At 62.2% G+C, this 27227-nt stretch overlaps 1 protein-coding gene across 1 annotated transcript in view; it reads left to right on the top strand.

The window, feature by feature from the left end:
• The first annotated feature begins 630 nt into the window (after positions 1-630).
• Positions 631-27227, top strand: part of CHD5 (chromodomain helicase DNA binding protein 5) — a 63796-nt gene continuing 37199 nt past the window's right edge. Inside the window, 9 exon segments of the mRNA XM_079946174.1 lie at positions 631-1490; positions 11366-11493; positions 18859-19038; positions 21418-21536; positions 22107-22345; positions 24353-24477; positions 25819-25942; positions 26555-26806; positions 26809-27116. Coding sequence (XP_079802300.1) covers positions 1412-1490; positions 11366-11493; positions 18859-19038; positions 21418-21536; positions 22107-22345; positions 24353-24477; positions 25819-25942; positions 26555-26806; positions 26809-27116 — 1554 coding nt within the window. The 5' untranslated portion in view covers positions 631-1411.

Genomic DNA, 27227 nt, shown 5'->3' with positions numbered 1-27227 from the left:
GAAGAGCCCTCCTGGTGATGCCAGTGGCTCGGGTACTGGTGAAACAGGTGAATGCCCACCTGGATGGAGCGGGTGCTCAGCCAATACCAGAGGGGTGGGTGCCAGAGAGGAAACCTCCTCCCGGCTGCTTTGGGCTTCCCAAGTCAGGTAGATCTTGAGGGTCCTTGGCATGACTGGGTCTCCAGTGGCTTCCCCCAAACGTGTCTGGCCCCAGGCAGTGAGGTGAGAGCGCCCGCCCTTTCCTGGCTCTTCTATGGGTAGAAAGCCCGCCCCTGAAACTTTTGCGTTCGTAGAGTAGCTTTAAGACTTGCTGCAGCCGATGCTGGTGGCGCGTGTTTAAAATTCTAGTCTTGCTCCCGTGGGCTTCGGCCTCCATCTTCACCTTTAACAACCGAGGGCTGGCGGCGCGGTTCCTTCCCGCTCCGCGCGGAGTTTTGGGCACAAAGAACGCAGAGCCCGCATCACCCCCGGGGGTCCGGATGTGTTTAAAGCGGACCCCGCCTGGAAGCGCGTTTTGGAAGTGGGCACGTGTGCGGTGGGAGCGGGGCGCGATGGGGTGAGGGAGGAGCCAGCCTGTACAGATTTTTCTGGAGGAATCAGACCCACTGTCTCCAGAGCGGCCCTTCCCCAAGTGCGGAACACATTTTTCTTCGAATCCTCTTTGGAAAGGGGATTAGAAGCGTGTTGCGGCCGGTGCGGGGCGACCAGGGTCTCGGCGCGTGTGAGCGGAGTACTGGAGCTCGCTGCCCGCTGCCCCGGGGACCCCGCCTCCGCGCCCTTGGGGACCCTTCCCGGGCGGGGGCGGCAGCGGCATTGGGCCCTGCCGGGGTACGCGTGCCGGCGTTTCCCCGCCTCCCACCGGGCCCGGCCCACCCGAGTCCCAGCTCCCAGCTCGGCCGTCGGGTCCCCGGGCGCGTGGTCGCCTCGACGGCTCCCCCTGCCGGAGCGCCCTGTCCCCACCCCGCACCCAGAGTCTCAGGACTAGTCCCCCCAACTTGTTCTCTGCTGTTAACTAGTCGCGCTGCCGGAACGATGGGATGGGGTTGCCACAGCAACCAGACTGGACGTCACAATCCGGGCATGTCTGCCGCCCCCCCCGCCCCCCCCCCCTTCTTGCTGCCTGCCGCCGGCGCTGCCGCCACCACCTCGGCCGGCTGCGGGACTCAGGCTGCGGGGCGCGGTGGGCGGAGCAACCCGGGCTTTGCGGGGAGCGGGGCGAAGGCGGCCGAGAGGAAGGGGGTCGAGACGGGGGAGTGGAGGTTTGGGGGGGTGGGGGGGGCAGGCGGCCGCCATCTTCTCGCCGAGGCCGCCTCGCCCGCCGCGCGCGCCCGTCCGGCAGCGCACGGGTTAAGGCTGGCACCGCGCCCGGCGGGAGGGGGGGCGCCCACCTCCCCTCCCCCCCGCGCCGGGCATGCGGGGCCCGCTGGGCACCGAGGAGGAGCTGCCGCGGCTGTTCGCGGACGAGATGGAGAACGAGGACGAGATGTCAGGTGAGCGGGGCGCCGGCTGCGCCCGGGGCGGGCGGCGGGGGACGAGGCGACCGGCGGGGCCCCGGGGCCGGACCTCGCGGGCGGCGCTGGCGGCGCGCGGGAAGGGGCGCCGGGCTGCGTTCCCGCCTTGCTGGCGCCGCGCGGCCAAGGGCGCGGGGCTGGGCGAGCGGCGGGGAGCGGCGCGCGGGCCGCCAAGGGCGGGTACGATAGGGGCCACCCTGGCCGCGGCGCGGGCGGAGGACCGCCGGGGGCCTGCGCCGGGCGCCCGAAGCGGGGAGGGGGCGCGGCGCCGCGGGGGTCAGCCCGCGTGCCCTTGAAGGGGGCGGGAATCTCGCTCGGCTGCTGGTGCCGCGCACTCGGCACTCTCGCCCCGCGCCGCGCACCCCTGGCCTCGCGGGGACGGGCGGGGGCAGGAGGGACCAGATACCCGGACCCGGCCGGTCTCGGCCCCAGGGTGGGCTGGGTGGGGCCCGGAGCGGGCGGAGGACGGGACGTGCTAGAGGAGAGGGCGAGCGCCCTGGCTGGGGCGGCTTCCCTCCGGGCCCACGAAAGCTCCGGGGTGAGGCGCGCGGGCTCGGACTCCCGCTCCCCTTACCCGGCCGCCGGGAGCCGTGACTGCCTCTCCCAAGCACTTTGCCCGGGCCGCCGGCGTCTTCCTGGCGCGCCCTAGCGCCTGCCGGCGCCTCCAGCCCGCGGTCGCCCGGCTAGTGGCGTTCCCAGCCCACCCTGCTTTGGCTCCGGGCCCGACTCGCAGGGCCACCGCCCCTGCCCTTGCCACCCCTCTCCAGAATTCAGCAGAAAGAGGGCTTGTGCGTCAGGGGTAGCCTTGCGGGATCATTCTTTACTCAACTGCTCACCGTTTGTTTGGGACGTTTCCCCTCCTGGCACAGCTGGGCAGGGCCTCACCCTGTCAAGCAGCCTTCCTCCTTCCCTTCTGGGGGACTCTGTCACATCGCAGCTTCCCCGCACCGAGTCATGGCCCCTCCTGGGCTCCTGGGGGACTTGTGGGCGGTGCCGGAGCCCTCCCTGGCCCTGGAGTGGGCTGTCTGGCCCCAGGGGGGAGCATATTCCACAGATTGGCACCTTAACTCCTGTGTGCAGGAGGTGAGAAGGGGAGGACCCAGGGGCGGCAGCTCCTCTCTGCTCTGCCTCTCCTACTGAGGGGCTTCCCACCAGGCGGCCATGCCCACTGGGGGGTCTCCTCCCCTGCTCACTTGTTTGCTTGCTTTAACAGGGTGACTGGGGCCTCACCCTGCTTTTCAGACAGTGCAGCCAAGTTTGCGAAGAGCCTGCTGGGGTGAGGGGAGTGGGGGTGAGGTGGCCACACATGGGTGGAGTTGCTTGGACAATAGTTGACTGCTACGTGCTGGGGTCCAGGGAATTAGGCCCATTTCCCGGAAGGGAACACAGAGGCCTAGCACAGGCACTGAAACCCATGGCTGTTTTCTACTTAGGAAGCTGGCTCCTTGGTAAAGCTGGTCACTGGCTTGCTCAGTGAGTGGTGCTCGGGGCGTGGCCCTTTGTGGCACTGATGGGGCCAGTGGACAGCTGAACGTTCGTGAACAGACTTATTTCTGGGACTTCACCAACCCCCTGATGGGGTCCCCTGTCCCCCTTTCCCATGCGTTCTGGCTCTCCCTGGTTGTGTCAGGGCTTGGAGGGGAGGGGAGGCGAGGAGGCCAGGGAAGGTGTCCCCAGATTGGCGGGCACCCAGCTCACTCCACTTGGGCCTGGGTCCGAGTCGCCTGCCCACCACCTTTCCTCCCTCCTGCTTGCACCTGTCACTCCAGGGCAGGGCGTGGGGGGGTGGGCTTGGCCCCAGGGCCTCTAGGAAGGCCTCCAAAGTCCCGCAGAGCAGAGACTGCAGCCTGTCCTTCAGCAAGGCCAGGGGCTCCCACCTCCAGAGCACGTCCTGAGCCTCCCCGAGCTGCCAGCTCCTCTCTGTGTCCCTGGTCCAAACCACTGTCCCCTCCGCTGGTCCCCTCCGGCTGGTCCCCTCTAGAGCCTCCTAACCAGTTCTCTCCGACCACGCTCCGCTCAGCAGCCAGGGTCACCTTTGAAAACGCAAAGCAAACCCGGACCCCCACGGCTTGGACTGACTGCAAAGTCCCTTTTCTATTCCACCCTCATCTCCACCCCGACCTCCTTGTTCACACTCTGGCCTCCCTGATGCTTCTGGAAGCCCCCAGGCTCCATCCTGCCCTGAACGTTGGCCATGACCCCTGCCAGACCCACGCTTTCCTCGGCTCACAACTGCCTCCTCCTGCCGGTTAGGTCTCAGCTCCTGGCTCCAGCGTAGCCCCACCCCTGTCGTTCTCAGGCCCATTTTAATGCTTTATTTTCTTCGCAGTGCTTCCCTGGAATATTATCATCAGCTGACTTGTGTCCGTGGGCTCCCGCCTTGGGTGTGACTCCCGTGACCACCCACTGTGCCCGGCACCTAGCACTGTGGGTGCTAGAGAGAGGGTTGTGGTCTCAGTGTCTGAGGGCTGGGGGGTCCCTGGGTCACCCTGGCCTTTGGACGTGATGACAGCCTCGGCCTAGGCCTCGTGTCTCTCCTGAAGCACTGGCCGCCTGGCCCCCTACCCTCCACTGCGGCCTCTCTGCAGCCGTCAGCCTGAGCTCGTGGCCGTGACCCACAGGGCTGTAGGGCCGGCAGGTCCCCCAGGTGGCCGTTTGTGGATGGGGGAGCCGGTGTGCTGGGAGCTGTCACACTAAGTTTTCAGTCTGCCGCAGCGGACTCAGTCCTTGTCAGGCCTACTGTCTTCACTCTGCCCGTCCGCCGCCCCCCTCAGCAGCGTTCACGTTGCCGCCCGGGCTTTGGTCGGGCAGCTCTCTGGCATTGAGGCGGGTGGTTGAGCCTGCTTGCGGGGGTGGGGGAGGTGCCCAGCTGCCAGATTCCCCTGGGCGTTCAGAGGGCTAGTCCAAGAGAGGGCTCAAGAGTCAGGTGGCTCCGCCTCTGCTGCTTCTTTGTGGCTGACCTCGGGCAAGCTACCCAGTCCCTCTGCCTCAGTGTCCCCACTTGTGGAATGGGCTGCGGCGTCAGCAACCTCATAGAGGGCTTATTATGAGGACTGATGGGGCAGTGCACGTGGAACAAGTAGGTCACAGTGCCCGGCACATAATAGGGGCCCAGCGAAGTGTGGCTTGTAGTTACCACCGTCCAAGGGGAGCGGTTGGCCTGCCTTCCCCAAGGAAATGCTTCTGAGACGTGCACCCTCATCCAGTAAGCTGGGGGGCTGGGAGCCTGGGCCAGAGGGGCTGGAGCGAGGGAGGGAGGAGAGGGCCTCAGCATCCCAGGCCCTTTCCCTGCCTTGTAGGCCCAGCCCTTCCTCAGTCCCACACAGAGGGGTGGGTTTCCTAGAGCTGCTGAGCCCATCTTCTCTCCAGGCCAGACAGTGTGACCACTCTGGCACTGGACTGGCCCAGGTCCCCCTAGCCCATCTAGGCTTCTGTGGGCCCAGGGACCAGGAGGGAGGGAGAGCCACGGTTCTTGAAGGTCTGTGCCTTCTTAGTTAGCTCCCCCCACGTTGGGGAGATGTGGGTTCGGGGCACCCCGGGGAGCCTGGTCATATTTAATACTGTTTGCCGAGAGGAGGGAGGTAAAGCGGTTATAGCAGCCTTTGCCCAGTGGCTTGGCCTGTGGGGTAGTCACCGCATTCTAAAGTGATTTATCATTTCATCAGTTCATTCAGTCACCCACCCACTTGTTAATCCATCCACCCACGTATCCACCCTCCCACCAGAACATCTACCCATCCAACCACAAAACCAACCAGTACACCCACCATACACTGGCCAGCCATCCTACCCATTCATCATGCATCCATCCATCCTCCCACCCACCCATCCATTTATTTAATCTGTCCAGTCCTTCCTTCCTTCCATCCATCCTTCCTTCCATCCATCCATCCATTGACCCATCATCCATCCATCCACCCATCCATTTATTTATCTGTCCATCCATCCTTCCTTCCATCCATCCATCCACCCATCCGTTTTTATCTGTCCAGTCCACCTTTCCTTCCTTCCTCCCTCCCTCCATCCCTTCTTTCCTTTCTTCCTTCCATCCATCCATCTTAACCAGTCTCCATCCATCCATTTATTTATCCATCCAGTCCATCCATCCATCGGTCCATTCATCTCTCTGTCCATCCATCCATCATCCAGTTGTCTATCCATCCATCCACTCACCCACCCAGCATAGATTTCTTGCATGTCTTCTCTGAGCGAGTATTGAACACAGTACACGGTGTCTGACTTTCTGGGGGTTTTGCAGGTGAAACTTTTGAGACTTCCTGCCTTGTCTCTTTGGCTCTGTCCTTATTTCCTTCCTGTTCTTATTCTCACTTACTCTTTCCCCATGTCTATCCCTTCGTCTGTCTCCAAGTCTGTCAGGCTGTCTTCCCCGAGTCCTTCCTTCTCTCTGTCTGTCTGTCCCTCTCTTTCCCTCTGTTGTCCCCGTCCCCTCCCTCCTGGCCTCTCTTTCCTCCTTTTCCCCAGCCTCCTCCATCCTCACTCTATCCAGGCCCCACTCCCTTAGGGTAAAAACTTCCCCTGTCCTCCGCCCCCACCTGCCTGCCTGCCCGCCCGCCCGTGGTGCTCAGGACTGACGTTTTGTTTGATGAGATGCCAGTGAGGTAGTGTCTGGGTTTTGTTAAATGTCATAAATGAATTATTAATCCCCCCCCAGCAATGTCAGTAGAGACCTGTGGTGTGGGGGGCACTCCAAGGACTGATGGGAACCTTAGTCTTGGTGACCCCTCCTTGGCCAGCCCTAGGGTGGCCCTGAGAACCCCTGGCCCAGCAGTGGCCAAACGAGAGCCCACCCCTCCCCCCGCCATCCACTCCTTCAGCCCCGGCCATCCTAGCCCTCCTGAGGCCCTGGGCCCCGCCTGCCACTGCCAGGCACTTAAACTGCATCTCACAGTTTCTAATTCATCACCCCGTGAGAAAGGCAGTCCTCAGCCTATTTATCTTTACATTTTTATTTATTTAATTTTGGCTGCATCGCTCAGCCTGCGGGATCTTAGTTGCCCGACCAGGGATTGAACCTGCGCCCTCAGCAGTGAAAGCACGGAGTCCTGACCACTGGACTGCCGGGGAATTCCCAGTACTCGGCCCATTTCAAGAATGAGGAAGTGGGCTCAGTGGAGAAGGGATTGGGGGCCACCCTGCCAGGAAGGGGTGGTGGTTCGAAGCCTGAGCTCCCTGTCCCTCCTCCTGGCCACCAGGTGGTCTTGTTTCCTGCTTGGGGGAATGGAAGGAGACCCTCTCCACAGGCTTCAGAGAGGATGGTGGACGTCGAGCTGGGTCCCCATCGCTGACAGATTTGCTTACCTTTCCGGACTCGGGTGACGGAGCTCTTGATCCGGCTCCTGGCTGCACCTCCCCACATCCGTCAGCCACCCCGAATCAGACGACCTACCTCTTCCTTCCACAGTCATACGTTTTTCTTTCGCTCTGATCACCTTGTGTTTGCTAAGTTCCCTGTCCCCAGAGGACAGGGGCAGGGGGTGGGCAGAGCATGGGGACTTGCGGTGGACTAGCCCTGACCCTCCCACCCTGAGAGACCACAGGTGATCTTTCAGACCAGGGGCCGGCCTGAGTCACCTCAGTGTCCCCTGGGCGTGCCTGAGCCTGGCACATGGGCTATGCTGTTTAAATGCTTGTGAAATAAACGTGGGGAAGGTCTGAATTCTGGGAGGGTCCTATACCTGGAGGGAGGGGCAGGCGCGGGGACCACACCTGGGAGTGGGAGCCACCTGCCGGGGCTCCATCCTGGCTCTGCCACCTGCCGGCTGTGAGACTCAAGTGGGCAAGCGATGAGATCCTCGGAGCCTGTTTCCTTGTCTGCACACGGGGGTGATAACAGTACCGTCTCCCAGAGTTGCTGTGTGGAGTAGATGAATTCATATAAACGAACATATGCTACCTGCTTCGAGCTTGGTGCAGGTGGTAGGTCCTTCCACTGCTATAAGGTGTTTCGCTAAGAAGGGTCCACGCCCCCCGCCCGGGCTGCAGCCTGCGGAGCAGCCTGGGGGTCCCGCAGGGCTAAGCCAGAGTGTGTGCAGCCCCTGGTGAGGGGCTGGGGGAAAGCAGCAGGAGGTGCGGGTGCCTCTCTTTGCCGTCCCCCCCCTTGTCCCCCGTCTCATCTCTGAAGCAGTCTCCCCCGGCCCTGCCCCAGACCTGGGAGACAGATCAGGGCTAATGGGTCCTAATTATAGCCCCTCTGGGGGTCGATGGAGCCCCGGGCCCTGGAGGGGCAGGGCTGGTGCGTGAGGGCACGGCCGCCTGGCTGGAAGGGCTGGGGGGCAGCAGGGAGCTGGCAGACAAGGAGTCTTGAGGCCGCTTCTCCTCAGGACCCTCCCCCAGGGCGGGGGGGCTCCCGCCTTACTGGTGGCTGGGTACCCTGAGGAGGCACAGGGCTGGGCTCCGGGAGGGGCCGATGGGCACTGGGAAGGATTGCTTGGCTGTGACTCTCCAGGTCTGGTTTTAGAAGAAGCTCAGGGCTCGTTGCAGAAGAGGGAGGAGGGGGGCAGGGCTGAGTGGGAATCATGGGGGTGTCGGGGAGCAGCGTCACAGGAGGTCAGCCCTGGGCGTCCTCAGGGCCACCAGAAGCCGTGCGGGGGAGGAAGATGGGGGTGGGCAGGGTGGGGTCCCCGTGGTCGTGTGCCAGCTCTGGAAGGGCCCTGGAGGAGGGATTTAACCAGACAGATGGCCCTGGGCCGTGAGGTCTTCTGGGAGTGGAGGAGGGGTCTGTCCAAGGGCAGAGGGCCTGAGGACTTCTCCTCCGAGCCCTGTCCTGGGCGTGGGTTAGGGCTAGAGGTGCCCCTACCTCCTTCCCAGGCAGGGTGGGGCGCAGCCCATGGGAGATCCCAGGCTTCCTTCTAGAACCTCCCGTGGCCTCCTGTGCATCCATGGTCTGTGCTGCTGGCCGGTCAGTCTGTGACCGTGTGCTGGGCTGGCCTTCCCAGTCTGGGGACTGCGCTGCTGAGGGGACAGGGGACGTGGGGAGATAGCAGGAGGCGGGAGAGAGAGGCCCCCTCCCGGTTGCATCAGCTGAGCCCGTTACATAACCGAGCTGGGCACGGCCAGCGTGCGGGGGTGGCTTTCCCAGGCGGTCTCTTTGCAGCTCCGGGGGAGGTGGAGGCTGGTGGGAGAGTGGGCAGGCGTGGACGGGCATCTCCTCGTCAGCCTGGCTCCCCGCCAGCCATGTCACTGTCCCCAGAGCCCTCCACTCCAGGATGACTGGGGGTCCCTATGAACGTTTCCAACTGGCCCCGAAATCCTTGCCTCTCCCTTGCCAGGGCTCAGGGGACAGGACGGGCTCGGGTCCTGCTGCCCTAGCCTGGCTCCCCTCAAAGCCTGCCCACGTTAAACCCAGCTTCGGGCCTGCCCTCGCTGCCCGCCCCGTGGGCCGTAGCCCTGGCCAGGGCCACAGCATCTGTGCCCACCACGTGGTCCTGTCCTCAGCCCTGCGCCTGTCTGCCATTCAGGACCGCTGAGCTGGCTTCCCGGGGAAGGCCAGCGCTCAGGCCACCCTCGTGTCAGCTGCACGGCAGCTCCCTCACCTGTCTGGAGTTGGTCTCTGTCTGTGTCTGTGTTTGCCTGGCAGGATGGGGAGGGGACTGAGACTTGGGCATGCCCTGTCCCCGTGGACTCCTGGGGGGGCCGGACAAGACAGGGCTAGCACTTGCTTCCTGGGGGGCAGGGCCACAGGCCCCCTGGCAGCCCTGGAGGAGGGCCCTGGGGCAGAGGGGCGCTGAGACAGAGGGTGCAGCCCCCGCCTTCCCTGGGTAGGGGTGTGGTACGTGTGGGAACTGGCCCTCCAGGTGTGGGCGGGACGGGCATTCACTGGGCCACCAGCATGACCAGCGCCCTCTAGCCGCACCCAGAGTGTGGTGATGGGCGCCTTCCCCCTCCCCTCTGGGGACTCTAGGGGGCAGGGTCCCAGGCCCTGGGGTGGACCCCTCTGGACGATGGGCGATGTTGGAGCGCCCAGGGTGTGTCCAAGCATCTGTGGGTCTGGCGCGTTCAACAGCCAGGATGTTTTACTCTAAAATTTTTAGACTTCCTGGGCGGGGTTGGGGGCCTATCATTTAAACCCGATTCAGTGAGGACACTGCCCATTTCCCATATGAAAGTCCCCTGCGTGGCCCTGGGACTTTCTGCCCTCCTAAGCGTCTCCCAGGGTGGCAGCCCCACAGTGGGGTCCCGCTCGAGGCAGACCCCAGACCGAGCGAGACTCCCTGTCGTGTCCCCCTACCCCCGTGCACATGGGCAGTGAAGGCCGTGGGATGGGGGATAAGCTGCTGGTGTGGAGGCTGGCTGGCTTGTGGACCCCTTTTGTGGACTCTTTGGAGGTTGTGCCGGTGCCTACTGGAAGCTTCCTTCATCCCTGGCAGGCAGATGCATAGCTCTAGTCTGGGTGGCTTGTTCTTGCGGTGTCTTTTTGCTGCCGTCTGCCCCCAAGAGGGCCCTCCCGCTCTCCGCACCCCCAGCCCTGGGGCCCACGTCTGGTCCCAGGAACCCAGGGCTCGTGCCCTTTCTCACCCCTGACTTCCTGGGTGGGAGTTAGGCCCCAGCCACGGGCTCCCTTTGGGGGCAGCAAGAAGCATGTAGCCTGCAGCTTCTTCTAAGATCCCCACGTGACACACCCCCCTGCTCCCCCCAGCCTTTCCAGTGCGTGAAGGAATGAGGATTCAGGAAAGGCGGGCAGCTTCTAGAAAACCCACCTCTCTGTGGACCGTCACATCGTCCCGAGCGCCCAGCGGAGTGTGTTTGGCATCCTGCTGTGTGTGTCCGGGTACCTGTGACGGGGAGTGGGCCTGGCAGGTGCGGGTGGGGACCAGGCAGCGGGGGGCAGTGTGGTCCTCGAATCCCCATTAAGGGGAGCCCTGACATCCCCCGCGCTGGTCTCTCCTCCAAGCTCCCGGGCGCTTGCTCCAAGGTACCAGGTGGTCCCAGGGGGATGTGACCTGTACGTCCCTGTCATCCTGCACTCACAGGCTCTCTCCTGGCCACGCCGTGGCCCTCTGGAGGGCGGAGGTGGGCCTCGACCCCTCCCTGGGCCAGCTGGAGATGGCTTTGTGACTCCGTGGGGCTGCTTTCTCCCTGGGGAGCCATGTCCACAAGGCCTCTTACTTGGTCATTTGTTGTTTTTTTTTTAAATTTTTTAAATCTATTTTATTTTATTTATTTATTTTTGGCTGCGTTGGGTCTTCGTTGCTGCGGCGCGGGCTTTTCTCTAGTTGTGGCGAGCGGGGGGGGGCTACTCTTCATTGCGGTGCGCGGGCTTCTCATCGCGGTGGCTTCTCTTGTGGAGCACGGGCTCTAGGCACACAGGCTCAGTAGTTGTGGCCTGCGGGCTCTAGAGCGCAGGCTCAGTAGTTGTGGCGCATGGGCTTAGTTGCTCTGCGGCATGTGGGATCTTCCCGGACCAGGGCTCGAACCCGTGTCCTCTGCATTGGCAGGTGGATTCTTAACCACTGCGCCACCAGGGAAGCCCTGGTCGTTTGTTTTTGCTTCAGTTTCCCAAGCACTGTCATAGCAGGGTAGGTGGTTATTGTTCCATTTTACAGGTTGAGAGGAGGAGAGGCCCAGAGAGGTGGGGTGATGTGACACAGCCCAAGGGGCTGGGGTTCCACTCCGCGGGTCTGGGGGTGGCTTTGAGGGGTTGGGGCAGGGGAACTAGATGGAGAAGGCGGGGAGGGGTGGGAATGGGCTGGGGAGGGCAGGGTGGCCGTGATCCGGCACAGTTGGGTGGCAGAGGAACTGACTGTCCCAGCGGGCCCTGCCTCTCACTCTGTGTCCCTGGGGGTCTTCCTGAAGGAAGCAGCGGAGTAACCCCCTCCCCCTTCTGATTCTTCCAGAAGAAGAAGATGGTGGCCTTGAAGGTTTCGATGACTTTTTCCCTGAGGAGCCCGTGAGCCTTCCCAAGAAGAAGAAGTCCAAGAAGCTCAAGGACAACAGGTCCAAAGGGACGAGGAAGAAGAAAGAGGTGAGTGAGGCTGGGCCACGCGGGCGTCCTGACTGCTTCTCCTGGGCCTGTGGAGAAAGACGTGGGCTCCCGGGACCATCTGGCAGAGGGGTGCCTCCCGAGAGCTGAGCCTGCGTGAGAAACACCAAAACCAGTGTCTGGTGTGGGCAGCGTCCCCACGGACACCTGCCCCGAGATGTATCTCAAGTGTCCTGTCCTTTTTTTTTTCTTTTTTTTTTTTTGGCCGCACAGCACGGCTTGCGGGATCTTAGTTTCCTGACCAGGGATTGAACCCGGGCCACGGCAGTGAGAGTACGGAGTCCTAAGCACTGGACCGCCAGGGAATTCCCAAGTGTACTTTTTTATTTTTGGCTGCGTTGGGTCTTCGTAGCTGCGCGCGAGCTTTCTTTAGTTGTGGCGAGTGGGGGCTACTCTTTGTTGAGGTGTGTGGGCTTCTCATTGCGGTGGCTTCTCGTTGTGGAGCACGGGCTCTGGGCGCGCGGGCTTTAGTAGTTGCGGCACGTGGGCTCAGTAGTTGTGGCTCGCGGGCTCTAGAGCGCAGGCTCAGTAGTTGTGGCACACGGGCTTTGGTGCTCTGCGGCATGTGGGATCTTCCCGGACCAGGGCTCAAACCCGTGTCCCCTGCACTGGCAGGCGGATGCTTAACCACTGCACCAGCAGGGAAGTCCCTACTGTGTTCTTAAACAGGGTGTGCTGGGGTGTTTATTCTTTTCTCCTTGGTGTCTGTCCTGGGCCATGACAACATGGGGTCCCCGGCGCTCCCTCCCCTTCACTGGAGGCCCCTATTCCCGCTTGCACCTGTGTCCACTGCCTCTGTGCTCTTGGTGGTGCCTTCCGCTACCCCCTCCGTATCTGCCTCCTGCCAGCTGTCTGTTCCTCTGGTTTGCTGCTTCCAACCTGTTGTGAGTTGGAATCCTGGTGAGCAAGATACAAATGGGAGAAGAGTAAGGAGACCCCGGTGAGGGATGGGTCTCCTATGAGTAACTCGTGTGAGCATTTCTAGAATGCCCCGCGTGGACTCACTTCATCCTCAACAACAACCTTGGGAGTCGGGGGCAGGGATGGTCATCACCACCCGACAGAGGGGGAAACCGGGGCTGCCTCGTAGCTTAAAGCCCTCGGCGCTTGGAGGGGACGGTCATAGGGTCATAGGGCAACGTGGGGACTCCCGTCTCTCACCTTGTGAGAGCTGCCACCTCTCCTCGGCGTCACTCGATCCTTCCGGTGGCTTTATGGGGAGGGGCTGGTGTGCACCTTGCTTTACAGATGAGACTCAGAGATGAACTTGCCAGGGGTCACAGCAACACAGCTGAGATCTGGCCCTGGGGATGTCCGGCTGCCCCCTGCCCCCCAGCCTGGTCCTCCCCTGGCCCGCCTGCTCCGAGGGGAAGCGCTGTCGATCCTCTGGCCTTCTCGCCTCCCCTGCCCAGAGGAGACCCACCTGGCCCAGCCTCAGAGGGGAGGCGGTCGGGGGGTGTTATCGCCCTCGGTGGCCCCGGGACAGAGTAGCAGTGTGTGTGGGGGGTGCCCTGTGGAGATGTTCTGACGTGGCCTTAAAGGCCACCGTGGGCCTCTGGCTCGTCCCCTGCAAGGCTTTGTGCAGAGGGGCCCGTAGTATGACTTAACTCTGGAGGGTCCCTAAACAGGCTGCAGGGGCAGGAGGGAGGAGACTCCTGAGGACAAAGGGCCTGTGATGGTGGGCAGGCGATGGGTGGTGGAGTTTCTTCCCCACATCTCCCCAGGCCACTGCCCACACCTGTCTGAGCCTTGCCTCTGTGTCTGTAGTAAGGGGAGCATCACCTATCCACACCCACCTGCTTGTTTGGGGGCAAATCAGATATGGGCCACCAGGGCGTCTTCACGTGAGAGGTGCCACGGTGAAGGCCAGTGGCCCTCGGGGGCATCCAGGGTGTCAGCCTGCAAGCGTCTGGAGGGCAGGGCCTGCCCTGGGCGGTGCTCCGGGTCCCCATAGTGGTTGGCCCCTGGCTGGCCTGCCTGGAGCTCAGGGACTGCGGCAGGGAGGTGTCAGCCGCACCTCCTCCAGCTGGAACCACGCAGGTACGTCCTGCCTGTGTTCTCTGGTGAGCTTGGGGTCAGCATTTCTTACCAGGTCCGCCCCCTGTTCGGCTCTCCTGGCTCCCGGGAAGGACCTCCTTAGGACAGCTGCCCTGTCCAGTCTCCTGGCCAAAGCTGCCCCGAAGCCTCTCCCTGCCCGCTTGTGGCCACACCCGGCTGTCCGTCTCCTCTGGCGCGCATAGACGACCCTTTCTCCCCCCAGAGGGACCCTGAGCCTCCTCCGAGCCCAGCACTGCCCCTGTCCGATGCCACCCTCCATCTCTGTTGCCCCTCAGCTTTGTTCTCACTGCCTGGGCTCCTGGCATCCTTCCAGGATTGACAGGTCTATACCCTCCCGGGACACCCCACCCCTAACCCCGCGGCTGGTACGTGGGCTGCACGTGGGCAGGTTGTGAGCTGCCGCTTCCTGTCCCCATTATCCAGGAGGGGCAGTGGAGGCAGGAGAGGGGAAGAGGGGGTGGCCCATGCCTGGAGGCTCCCCCCACACCCCCGAGGGAGGTGCTGTGGACCGGGTCCCCCTGCTGTGGGGAGGGGGCTCCGAATTCCCTGCTGCAGCTCCCCCCAGCCCCTCCCGCACCCTGGCCCGCAGGTCTGTCTTTGTTGGGGGCAGAGGTTAGATGGCTCAGGGCCAGCGGGGCCCTGGGATGCAGGGGCCGACTTCCCGGTTGAAGGTCTGAAATCTTGGCTCTGTTGTGGCCGCTGCTGTCAGCCCTCAGACCTGATGCTCTGTGGATGCGGGGTGGAGGTAGATTCTAGGGTCCCGGGGCGTCCCGCGCAAGCACCTTCTCCCCATCGATTTCTCTCCCTCTCCCGAAGCTTCTTTCTTGGGAACTGGGAGGGAGGCTCTCGTCTCTCACTGCTGTGGTCTGAGCATGGCCTCTGTGCTGTATCCATCTCTTCCTGGGTCTCCCTTGCCCTCCTTCTCCCTCCTCTGCATGTCTTCTCCGCCCACCTCCCCCCGTCCCTTCCTCTCTCCTCCTCTCCTCCATTCCACTCTCCCTCCCCTCACTTCCTCTCCCTCTCTCCTTCCTCTCTCTACTGAGATGCAGTTCCTGGATCTCAAAGGAGATGGAGGCCAGGGTAGACTGGAGGGCCCCGCAGATGACCGGGCGCTGCCAGCCAGGCCCCCAAGGTGGCCCTCGGGCCACTGCTGCGCCCTCCCCAGCATTGCTGAGAGTCTGGCTTGGCAGCTCTCAGATGTCAACAGTCTGAGCCAGAGAGCAGGGTCCTGGCCGCCATGTGCACACTGCCCGCCCGCCCGCCTGCAGAGCCCAGTCCTCGGGATGTGGGGAGGGGAATGTCACCCCTTTTCTCCTTTTCATCTCCAACCAGGTGGCCCCAACACAAGGCGCTGGGTGGAGGGAGCAGAGGGCCCCCGGTGGTGGAACCCATGTAGCGGCAGGTTTTTTGGGGGTGGGGTGGAGGGACAGGCAGCAAGTCGTGAATTCTGATTTACATAAAATAACCGGGGCTTCGGCCGGAACCTGAGCATATGCAGATGAAGCTCCTTGTCAGACCCAGCGCAGGAGGGAGAAAGGATTTCAACCTGTGCTGCAGCGGTTACCATAGCAACCAATTATTCAGTGCTAAATTATAACTGTTTATAACACTCGTGAATGGGAAGGCTCATATTTCATTCTTTCTTTTTCCCTCTCAGTCTCGAAGGACCCCAAATTGAGAATGACCAACTCTCTGAGTCCTTCCTTTTGAGTTTAAATGCCTGCTTTTTAGAGAGATGTGGTATGTGCTGAGTGCTGGGCGTAGAGGGAAGGGAGAGAGGGATGCGAGGCCTGGATCGAAAGACATCTGCAGAGCTGGAGGAGGAAGGGTGGGCATAGACTGCCCGCTCGGGGTCCCCAGGGCCTTCACGGGTGGCACGCTGTGCCTTCAGTGGGCCCGGGGCTCAGGGCAGAGACCCCTCCTCCCTACCCCCAGTTCCTCGCATACCCAGCCTGGGTGTAGGATTGAAGGCAGCTTTGCAGATGGGTTCTGTTGGGACTCCAAGTTCCCTTAGATCCTTCTGCCATCCAGGGCATCCCCTATAGTCCTGCCCGGGGCTGCTGCAGCCCAGAGGGCACAGCATCAGGGTCACAGCCCCAGCTGGTCCTGATGTTCAGAGCCCACAGTGCGGCTCGGGGCTCAGCTTGGTTCGGGGCTTTATTAGGGCATTTTTGCTCTATGCCTGTGTCTCCTCCCTGAGTGTGGCTTGGCCCGCACTCTCCCCTGTAAGTTTCGAGATACCGAATGGTGAGCCTACTCCTGGTTCCTGGTCATTCCTCCCCTTCTTGCCACTGGCCGACCTGCATCCCTCCAGGTCCTGCTGTTGGGTCACTCCTCTTCGAGTTGTTTTCAGAACCACTCGCTGCCCTTCCGCTTGCCCCTTTCTCTGCAAGGGAAGATTTTGGAATAACAGAACACAGAAAAAAGGAGGCCCTGGTCTAGATGTGTCCAAACAGCTGGATACAGAGAGGCGCTGTGGGTACAGACTGATTGTACCATCGGGAAAACCATCTCCAAAGACCTGTCCTGCACCCCGCCCTCCACCAGCCTCCCGGGTGGGCAGGGGGGCTTGGACGAGATCGGGATGCAGGTGGGGGAGGAGGCAGGGCAGAGAGGGGATCAGGGAATGGGCGGGGAGCCGGGGAATTGAGGAATCTGCCTTCTCCTTGGCCAGGCTTTCCCCGGTGCAGGTAGACAGGGCAGGGAGGGGTCTGCGCCTTCCCTGAAACGAGGGGCTGCCGTCATTGTCGTCCCGCGCTGGGCCGCAGGGGCGCTGACTGTCCTGCTGGGCCGCAGGGGCGCTGACTGTCCTGCTGTAGCTCCGGCTCATTCCTCGAGAAGAAACGTTGCCCTCCTGTCCCCCCACTTAGCCCCGGAGTGGCTGCTGGACTAACACACTCCTGGCAGTGCACAGCTTGGGGCCTTCTGCCAGACGTGCTCCACCTGCCCGCACCCCCCCCCCACCACTGTGCACACGCACCGACAGGGCGTCTGCTGGAGGCGCCTTCCCCGCCCTCCCTGGAGACCTCCAGCTCCCTCTGGGCCCTGCGTTCAGAGCTGTGCTGGCCACTCCCCACCTCTCCTGCACTTGGGATGTGGCGTGCAGGCTCCCCAGCACTCAGGGCACCTCCCCCTCAGGTGCGGTCACACAGCCCCTTCTGGGCGTCCTGCTGCCCGTCTGCACTGTAGTTGCTGCCCAGCTGCAGGCACTGTCCGTGCACTTGGCTTTAGTCCAGCCCCGATTTGCAGACACGAGGTGGGATGAGGCTCGTGTCCTCCGGTTTGTGGTCCTGGCTGCGTCTTCAGCTTCCGAGCAGAGTCGGGGGCATCACGGGTACTTGGGACTCTCCTACTTCAAAATGCTTGAGGCCTTCTCTCTCACGTGATCTCCTTTGTCCCTCTTACCGCCCTGCGTAGCACCCCCATTTCACACACAAGGAGGCTGAGGTCAGGATGCTGCAGTGACTTTTTGCCCAATTCCGGACTAGCAAGGGTCAGAGCTCCGAGACAGTCTGTGCCCTGCAGCCTCCCCAGGGAGCCCCCGGACCCACCGTGGGTCCTCCTGTCTCTTCCCTGCTCTGGTTCGCGGGGTCCCCGGGGCAGCTGAGGGCCAGCCCCACGGCCCTCCCTCGGCGGGCCCCACAGCCTCTGTCCGCGGTGCTGAAGCCTGTGGCACTTCCCTCCTCCCATCCTTACCTGTGCGGGGGTGTGGCTGGGATAGAGCCTGTCTCTCAGGTCTGTCGAAGGGTGCTCTTTCCAAGCTGGCCAAGCGCTACATCCTTGGGGGAAATGGACATCCCTGTCTGACCCCTGCCTCCCCAGAGGACCGAGGCAGGGCTGGGAGCTGTGGCCATGAGCCCTGGGAACGGGATCGCGTGCGAGGCTGTCCTGCCCTGGGCAGGCTCCGGCAGCAGCCAGGAGCGGCGCACTGCCCCTGGAGCCCGCCCGGTGTGGCCGACCGAGTCAGTATTCCGGGAAGGCCCAGAGGCTCTGCTGCCTGCCAGCCACCAGCCAGCACACTGACTCAGCGGCTTAACGGGCATAAAAGGTTTGGGAGCCGAGCAGCAGGAGAGTCAGGAAGTGCAGGGACCCCACGGGTGGGTCCTTTCCCAGCTGTGTCTCAGGAAGAGTCTCCCTCCTGGGAAAAGACTCTCAACTCCACGGTGCGGCTGGAAAGGGCAGAGCGGGCGGGGGGCCTCCCAAGACAGACCCACTGCCCTTGCTGCCCTCCTTCTCTGCATCTGCTCCCTCCCCTGCCCCCTTCCTTCCTCTCCCTCCTCCCCGCCTTTCTCCTCCCTCTCCACCTCCTCTTTTGCCTCCCTCCCTCATTGCTCCTTCCGGAGCTCACATCCTTCATTTCTCCAGTTCTTTCTTCATCTCTTCCGTGCCTCTCTTTGCCGCCTCTAAACCGCCAGCATGAAGATGCCAAGTGTCATCTTCACTGGAGCGTCCGTGCCTGGCCTCTCCTGCAGACCCAGGCCGGGAGGGGCCTAATCAGCCTGCTTGCCTCTTGAAAAGCCCCGAATACACAGCTTTCTCAGCTTTCTCGCAGGGGCAGTGCCTTTCTGATGGGGATGCTCTGTCTGTAAACACCCTTATCTCCATATAAATGGGCCATTTTCTGCCTGTATGGATGGAAACTGAATCGAGGAAACCAAGCTTAAGAGCTGCCTCAATTACTTTGTCTCATATTGAGATGAGCAGCCGGGGTTCGGGCGCTGGGGAGGGTGGGCTCGTGCCTTAGCAGCGTCCGGAGAGCGCACAGGCAGATGAAACCGGGATGTGCGCTCCGTGTTAATCATAGGTTTCACTTGACACACACGACTCCATAGGATGCAAAGATGAACAGAGAGGAGAGGATCTGGGAGCCGGGGCGGAAGTTGGGGGCTCTTCTCCAGCGTGGACCGCATTTTGGTTTTTGGCTCTGGGCATGATATCCTCTCTACGAGCGCCTGGGTCCGAGTGCCATCGCTGACACGCGTTACAGTCCCAAAGCCCATAGAAACCTGAAACAGGGCCGTCTAAGCGGGCTACACTGAGCTTGCCTGGTGGGGGCGTGTGTCTTCACCTGAGGCCTCGACTCACCTGCACAGCACCATTTGTCACCAACCAGTCATTGGGGACGAGACCCTTACCCCGTGCTGGCTCAGGGCAGCCCCTCTGTCTGGGATTTAGTGGTCTGGTGGGTGAGACTCTGCCAGGAGGCCGCTCTCAGGGCAGTGCTGCTGCCTGGGACTCTGCATTTTCTTTGGGCCCCTGTTGTTCTCACCGTCCACCTTTCTCTTCCAGGGGAGCAATGATGAGCTGTCGGAAAATGAAGAGGATCTGGAAGAGAAGTCGGACAGTGAGGGCAGCGACTACTCCCCAAATAAAAAGAAGAAGAAAAAACTCAAGGACAAGAAGGAGAAAAAAGCCAAGCGAAAAAAGAAAGATGATGATGAGGACGACAACGATGACGGATGCCTCAAGGTAACCCTGACGCCTGGCTGGGGGACCCTGCTTGGACGAGCTGAGCCTCCTGCTGTCAGCTCCCTGCCCTGCAGGAGCCCCTGTGGGCAAAGGACCAGAGCATCCTTTCCCACGAAGGGCCGTCGGGGCAGATGGGTGTGTGTGTGTGAGTGCACGCGCAGGAAGGTTGGACACAACTTTGTGAGAAATACCGTAGCCACAGGTCTCGGAGACACGTTAGAAATAACAGTGGATGGCACTCAGGAGTTTGGGGAAGAAGTCGTGCGGCCTCTTGCTGATGTATTGTCCGCTGTTTGCCCAGCTTGAGCGGTCAGCCGTTTCTGAGGAGAGCGATGGTCTGAACTCAAGTTTGGTGTCAGGAACCTCTTGGTCGGAGCAGTTTGGGAGACTAAAACAAATGGAGCTTTCGCTAAGAAGAAGTGGCTGGACAGCTCCGCTTATGGTGGAAGGGGGCCTTAGCATGTGTTCCGAAATTCATCCCACGTGGGCACCCAGGAGAGTGTCCCAGGGAACGAGAGTCATGGAAGCTATAGCGATGGGCCTGCAGCTCTCCCCTGGGGAGAAGCCTCTTCCCGGTGAAAGTGGGGCATGATGTGGCCCCTGGAATGTCAAGGCCGCTCCTTGCGGGGGGTGCTCCGCGGGGGTGGGGGGAGGGGCCGAGGGTAGGGCGGCAGATGGGCTCTGGGTCCTGGGTCTCTGGGTCGGGCAGGGGCAGATGGCGGATGACAGCACCTCATCCGGGAACCTCCTGCTGCCTTCGATCTTTGATGAGGCTCAGTCTGGGCTGGCCGTGGATTTGAAGATAAGTGCTCCGTAAACGTTAGCATGTGAGTTAGTGCTGGCGGTGTCCCGACACCCGGAGGGAGCTCGTTAGTTGGCAGGTGTGTTATGAGTCACCTGTGACTGATGACAGCTGAGAAGCTGACAGATTTGGAAGATGAACTTACAGGAGTGATTCAGGGTCGTCCTGTAATAATGTCATCGCTCACTTGCTGCTCTGCTTCGTGGTGGGAAGCTCCAGGACTGGCTGTGTGTCAGCAGCAGGTTGGCCAAGGGAGGGGGCCCCACGTGGGAGCACCTCTGAACTGCCACAGAGAACAGGAGGTCAGGAAGCGGGTCCCTTGGGGCCGAGGGAGGCCGTGTGTTCTGCCTGGGTGGCCTTCCCTGGCTGGAGCAGACGGCCCAACTCTGAGGGGCTTAGGCAGTAAAAGGGGTCTGTTGGATCAGCAGCCGTAAGAGTTGAGAGGCAAGGGGGCTTCCAGCTAGGGGGACCCAGTGGTGTCATCCAGGGCCCTGTTTCTTTGCCTTTGGAGGGTCAGCTTTGGGTTCGGGCCAGGCACCCTCGTGGCTGGGAATGTGTGTAGCAGCAGTGCAGGGCTTCGTGGACACCCCCTGCCCCATCCAGCAGGAGGGAAAGCTGGCTTGTGTCCTAGCTGTCCGCACAGGAGACCCAGGGGTGCCCCTGCCTGGACCGGTTGAGTCACATGCCCCCTGGATCAGTGACTGTGGCCTGGGATGGCGTGTGCTGATTGGTGGAATGGATCTGTGGGTGGGGCTGGCACAGCTCAGGGCTGCCTGGAGCAAATGGGAAATCGGGGTGAGGGCCCTGTTCCAAGCACCTGTGCTAACTCCGTCCCTCCTGTGACGTAGGTGCTGTTATCCCCATTTTACAGATGGGGAAGCTGAGGCATAGCGAGATGAAGCAGCTTGCCCACCTCTCACTGCTAGTATGTGGCAGAGCCAGGATCGGAGCCTGCCTCTGTCCAGCAGGTTCCAATCTCATAGCCAGCACCACCGCCCACCCCTCCCTTCCTAGCCATCCGGGGTCTGCTTTGTGACCTGACGCCTGGGCTGTTTGGCTGTCTTTGTGCCCTTGGGAACTCGCGCACCTCCCTGGGCTTCGGTGCCCCATCTGGAGAGTGAAGCAGGAGCCGAGGGACCCTCTCTGGGCTCTGCCCTGAGCTGGGCCACTGCCCTGACCAGGGCACACCTTCCTGGTCCCCGAACCCGCAGTGACCTGCCCTTTCACGAGGTCCAAGTGTGACTGTACTAGGTGATCTCCTGGGGTGGACAGAGTGAGTCCTGATATTATTCCTGCCCTGGACATGCACATGGCTTCCCCCCAAACCCCCGCATTAGCCCCCCAGGCGTGTGGCCCGCACCCCGTCACGAGCTGGCTTCTGGGCCGTTCCCACTGATCAAGGGGCTGGCGGCCTGAGATGCTGTAGGATGTTTTCAGTGGTGGGTGAGAACTGCTCTCGTTAAGTTGCTGACATAATCCCCCTGCTTTTCCGAGGCGCCCTGGGTGGGGCCCTGGTGGGGGGTTCAGGGTAAAAGGACCCCCACCTCTCATTCCACCTCCGGCCTGTGTGTCCGTAGGAGCCCAAGTCCTCGGGGCAGCTCATGGCCGAGTGGGGCCTGGATGACGTGGACTACCCGTTCTCGGAGGCCGACTATCACACGCTGACCAACTACAAAGCCTTCAGCCAGTTCCTCAGGTGGGCCTCGGGGCCACCATGGCTGGGCATCCACGGAGACTGCCCTCGAGGCCTGCCTCCCCCGGGGGCACCACGTGGGGTGGCCAGAGGGGCAGGGCCCTGGGCTCCTGGGGTGGGCTTCCAGGCTGACATTGACCCTGGGCAGAGCTGGCAGGAGGGGCAGGCAGGACCCTTCCATCTCAACAGGTGGTCCTGCTTTCCCTCGCTGGTCCTACCCCCAGGGATGGCAACCCCAGTCATTCCCAGGGGTCTTGAGCCCCCGTGGCCACACTCAGCTCTAAAAGAAATGGGACTAGACCCCTGCCTCTGGCCCCTCGGGTCTTACAGGGTCTGAAAACCCAATTAGAAGATCACCGGCCACATAAACAGGGAATCGGGAGCCTTGGGGCTGGACTGCTGTCTCTGTCTTGGTCCTCTTCCCTGCCCTCCTTTCTGCCCAGTTTTCCCAGTTTGCTGTATATGCCAGGTGTGGGACTTGGGAGAAGAAGGGTGGGCCCTGCGGGGGGTCACATGGGGGTCTCATCCCTTCCACGGGGCTGTTCTCACCTTCCTGCCTCTCCCCCCACGCAGGCCACTCATCGCCAAGAAGAACCCGAAGATCCCCATGTCCAAAATGATGACCGTCCTGGGCGCCAAGTGGCGAGAGTTCAGCGCCAACAACCCCTTTAAGGGCAGCTCGGCGGCGGCAGCCGCAGCAGCGGTGGCCGCGGCCGTGGAGACGGTCACCATCGCGCCTCCGCTGGCCATCAGCCCCCAGCAGGCACCCCAGCCTGTGCCCGTCCGCAAGGCCAAGACCAAGGAGGGCAAGGGTAAGGCTGCACCCAGTCCTGCTGGCAGAGGGCCCCCAGGCCCTACAGTCTGGGACAAACGGGCCCGTCTCTATCAAGGACCCAGTGCCTTGGTTGACCTTGGACCCACCCACCCTTCCTCAGCTGTGTTGTGGCATCTGCCCTGCCTCTCTCTTGGGGCTGCTGGCGAAGTGGAGGAGGCGGTGGGCTCAGAGCTTTGGGAGTTTTCCCAGGTGTGGAGGAGGGGACAGAGGTGTGGCCCGTGCTACTGGGAGTTAGGGGGCTCTTGGGTTGGAGCCTGCACCATTCCCAGGGGGAAGGGGTCCCAAGGTGACCCGTGGATCGCTCTCCTCTGAGCACCCGGCCCTTGGGGTAACGGATGTACATGGGCGTGGGCGTGGACAGGGCCGCCTTCCCAGGGAGGCCAGGAAGGAGGTCCAGATACAAAATCAGACTCTGTGGTGGTGTCTGGGTGGGGAGAATAGGGACAGCAGAGGCTCTCTGCGACTTGAAGTTCTAGGGGAGGGACCTTTCTTCCCCGGATGGAGGATTTATGGCCCCACTGGGAGTAGGGACATTGATCTCCCCGGGGCTCTGAGTGGTGATGTTGCCTGCAGCTCACCTTCCTGGGTGCCCTGACCTGGGTTTTTTTGGCTGCGTTGGGTCTTTGTTGCTGCACGTGGGCTTTCTCTCGTTGCGGCGAGCGGGGTCTACTCTTCATTGCGGTGTGTGGGCTTCTCATTGCAGTGGCTTCTCTTGTTGCGGAGCACGGGCTCTAGGTGCATGGGCTTCAGTAGTTGTGGCACGCGGGCTCGGTAGTTGTGGCTCGTGGGCTCTAGAGCACAGGCTCAGGAGTTGTGGCGCACAGGCTTAGGGTCTCCGCGGCATGTGGGATCTTCCCGGACCAGGGATCGAACCCGTGTCCCCCGCATTGGCAGGCGGATTCGTAACCACTGCGCCACAAGGAAGTCCCCTGACCTGGGTTTTGATGGGGGGCAGAGCGGACGCTGGGGACCCCTTGTTTCTGTCCCAAGGAGCTTTGGTTTCTGGGATAATGCCTCCCTGTAGCAGGTCCCACAGGGGGCCCCAGTGGGTGAGTGACGCGGGCTTTAGAGACTGCTTCCGCTCCCCTCCCTTGCTGTCTGCACAGCCAGGCTTCTTTCTCATTTCCTGTCGGGCTCCAGCTGCTGAGCTATCGATTCCCTGAGCTGCCTATTCAGAGCCTGAAAAATTGAAATAGATTTTCCGTGGCGCCACTGAGGTTACAGCTGGGCTCGCAGACCCAGCTCTCTGTGTGTGATGTGGGCGGAGGAGGGCCTGGGGCGAGGCCATCTGCCTTTAGGCCCCCACTTGCCCTGCTCGGCCTGGTGGGAGAGGCTGCTGGGGGCGGGCATTACTCCCCAGGTGACTAATTGTCCTGTGACCAGTTCCATAAAAACAACCTCACCCCTGCTGGCCACCTGGGAGCCAGCATTTCCTGGGGATGATGGGCAGAGGCGAGGGCGGTCTTGAGTGGTGCTGGTGTGTGGGGTATGGCAGACAGCCCGGAGGCTGGCAGCTGGGGAAAGGGCTTCTTGCCCTAGCACGTCCCTCCAGGGCCTAGGATGGTCCGCAGGTGGGTCGGTGTGCCCTTAGTGGCCCGGAGGCTGGCAGCTGGGGAAAGGGCTTCTTGCCCTAGCACGTCCCTCCAGGGCCTAGGATGGTCCGCAGGTGGGTCGGTGTGCCCTCAGTGGCGCTGGGGGCTGGTGGCTCCACTGGGGACAGCCCCTTTCTGGGGAGAGGGATGGGGCAGGGCTGTTCCTAAGGTGGCAGCACAGCGGCCAGAGCGGGGACTGGGCCAGGGTTCTTCTCTGGCTTCCCCTCTGCTGTGCAAGGACGTCACCTTTCCGAGCCTCAGTCTTCTCATCCGAGAAGGGGCAGCGGCAGAAACCACCCTTTCCTTAAAGCGGGTTCTCAAGGCCAAGTGAGAGCATGGCGGTGAGTGAGTGAGCCGTGGCGGGCGCTGGCTATTCCACCGGTGCTTTTCAGGGCCTGGAGTGAGGAAGAAGATCAAAGGCTCCAAGGATGTGAAGAAAAAGGGCAAAGGGAGAAAGGTGGCCGGGCTCAAGTTCCGCTTCGGAGGGGTTGGCAGCAAGAGGAAGAAAGGCTCCTCGGTGAGTGTGAGTGTGAGTGTGTGTGTGTGAGAGAGTGCGAGTGTGAGTGTGTGTGCGTGCGTGTGCGTGCGTGTGTGTGTGTGTAACATGCAAAGGTTGGGTGACGTGGAAAGCAGGGCTATCAGTTCATTCTCCTGAACCAGGCAGGGGGCAGGTCTTGTACACACCATCCCCCCGCCCCTGCCCCAGACTCTCCCATTCTACATTCAGGCCTGCTGAGCCTGTTTCCCCACCTGACTGGTGAGGGGCTCAGCCTGGATCCTTCCAAGGCCCCCTGTAGCTTGGACTCTGGGTGGGTAGCTCTCCTGCCCACCTTGCTGAGCTGGGGGCTCAGTCCTGGCTCCTTCCGCCCCAACTGCCTCTCCATCTGGGCAGCAGGCGGGAGAGTCCTGGGGGGCGCCTGGATGCCCAGGTCTGCTGGGAGGGCAGGCCCCAGGAAGGTGGCATGTAGGCAGGATAGGGCTGGGCTGGAACCCTGCCCCTCCCTTGCCCTCCCAGGGCCAGCTCTGTCACCAGCTTTGGAATGACCCTAAGTCCGTGTCTGAGCCTTTGAGCCCTCTTTCTCCGGGGGTAGAGGCATCACCCCCATCCTGCCCCTACAGGACACCTGTTTCCCTCACCTGACCCAGCCCTGCGGAGGGGCAGAGATGGAAGCCATCTCTTTGTCCCTTCATAGGGGCAAGTGACAGGTCTCAAGTTTAGCTGCTGTGGAGGGGAGCACGGAGCAGCAGGCATGGTCCAGCCCGGAGCTGGTGGTCCAGCTCAGGTTAGCTTTTGAGCACAAACTAATGTGCTAGGCCCTCTGCTCCACCACGGTGGGCCCTGCTCTGGAGCTGCTCGCAGGCTGGAAGGGTTTGGGCACATGCGCTGGGAGAGAGCCAATGACAGGCAGATGGGACAGGTCGGACCTGGCACAAGGCTGTGCAACAGGTCTCATTAGGGAGAGATCTGGGAAGGCTCCTTGGGGGAGGTGTCCTTAGGGCTTCCCCTTGAGGGATGTGTAGGAGTTTGGCAGGGTGGAGGGCAGGGCCTGGGAGAGTTCCGGAGGTGGAAAGTGTGGGGAGGGTCTGAGGGCTGGAGAGCAGGGCTTGGGGAGGAGGGTGGAAGGCCATCAGGCTGGACCGGTGGGCTGAGGGTTTTCTAGCTGGGTGGAGGGACGAGATGAACCAGAGACAGACAGCACTGTGCCTCTGGAGCCTCCCCTGTGCCCTGGCCCGCCCCCCAGGCCTGCGAAGCCTGGAGATGAGCCCCCAGGGCTGGCTCCGGGCTCACAGCGCCCCCCCCCCCCCCCCCCCCCCCACCCCCCCCCCCCCCCCCCCCCCACCCCCCCCGCCTCCACAGAGTGAGGAGGAGCAGCGGGAGGGGTCGGACTTGGACACTGCCAGCATCCACAGCGCCTCCGTGCGCTCGGAGTGTTCTGCCCTGATGGGGAGGAAGAGCAAGAGGAGGCGCCAGAAGAAGAGAAGTAAGAGTCCTGTCTGCACGGTTCACATGGCCACCGCGGCGCATGTGGGCATGCAGAGCCCCCTCGGGGAGCGGAGAAGGGCACCCCTCAGCAGGAAGCCCCCCTGTGCTTCCTCAAGCACCCTGGCCTCTGTGGTTAGGAGAGGGGGGTCCTGTCGAAGTGAGTCTGCATACGTTAGGGACCCGTGATGTGAGCCACCCCAGGGCATTTGCACTGGCAGAGGGGGGCACAGGAGGAGTTGCTTCTTAACCTCATCCACCCTCTACCCATGTATCCCCTCAGCCCCATTCCCCTACCCATCCTCGTTCCCCCTCTCCATCCTCGTTCCCTCCCTCCCTTGTCTTTATTTATCCAGCCATTCATCTTTCCATGCATTCACCCATCTTTCTTCTTTCCTTCCTTCTCCCTCCTTCCCTTCCTTTCCTTTTATCCATCTTCCATCCATCCCTTCACCCCTTTACTCTTTCAGTCCTCCTGTTGACCCTGTCTGTCCACCCACCACCCAACATCTATTGAGAGCCTAGTATGCGCCAGGGCAGCCTGGCGTGGAGATTGGCTGTGCACTGGGAGTGGGAACAAGGCCCTCCATGACTGCCTCTGCCCCCTCCGCAGTTGATGACGGTGATGGCTATGAGACGGACCACCAGGACTACTGTGAGGTGTGCCAGCAGGGTGGGGAGATCATCCTGTGCGACACCTGCCCGAGGGCCTACCACCTCGTCTGCCTGGACCCAGAGCTGGAGAAAGCTCCCGAGGGCAAGTGGAGCTGTCCCCACTGTGTAAGCCCTTGGCAGACGCGCCGGGGCGGGATTTTGTCTGTGCCTGGCTTCCGGACTCCTGCACGGTCTTCTGGGGCAGAACATGGGAAGTGCGAGTGGGAGGGAGGGAGTCGCTCCCTGGTGGAGGTGGGGTCCTGGTCCAGGGTGCCTCCACCTGGACTCCCCCCCTCCAGGAGAAGGAGGGGATCCAGTGGGAGCCGAAGGACGACGACGACGAGGAGGAGGAGGGCGGCTGCGAGGAGGAGGAGGACGACCACATGGAGTTCTGCCGCGTATGCAAGGACGGCGGCGAGCTGCTCTGCTGCGACGCCTGCCCCTCCTCCTACCACCTGCACTGCCTCAACCCGCCGCTGCCCGAGATCCCAAACGGTGAATGGCTCTGCCCGCGCTGTACTGTGAGTGTTACGCCGGCCCGCGCCGAACGCCCCGCCCCCGGCAAGGCCCCGCCCACAACGACCAGGCCCCTCCCCCGGCAAGGCCCTGCGCACAAAGGTCCCACCCACCGA

This window comes from Stenella coeruleoalba (assembly GCF_951394435.1).
Source record: "Stenella coeruleoalba genome assembly, chromosome: 1".
Taxonomy (NCBI): Eukaryota; Metazoa; Chordata; class Mammalia; order Artiodactyla; family Delphinidae; genus Stenella; species Stenella coeruleoalba.
This window is presented reverse-complemented; position numbering and strand designations above follow the sequence as displayed.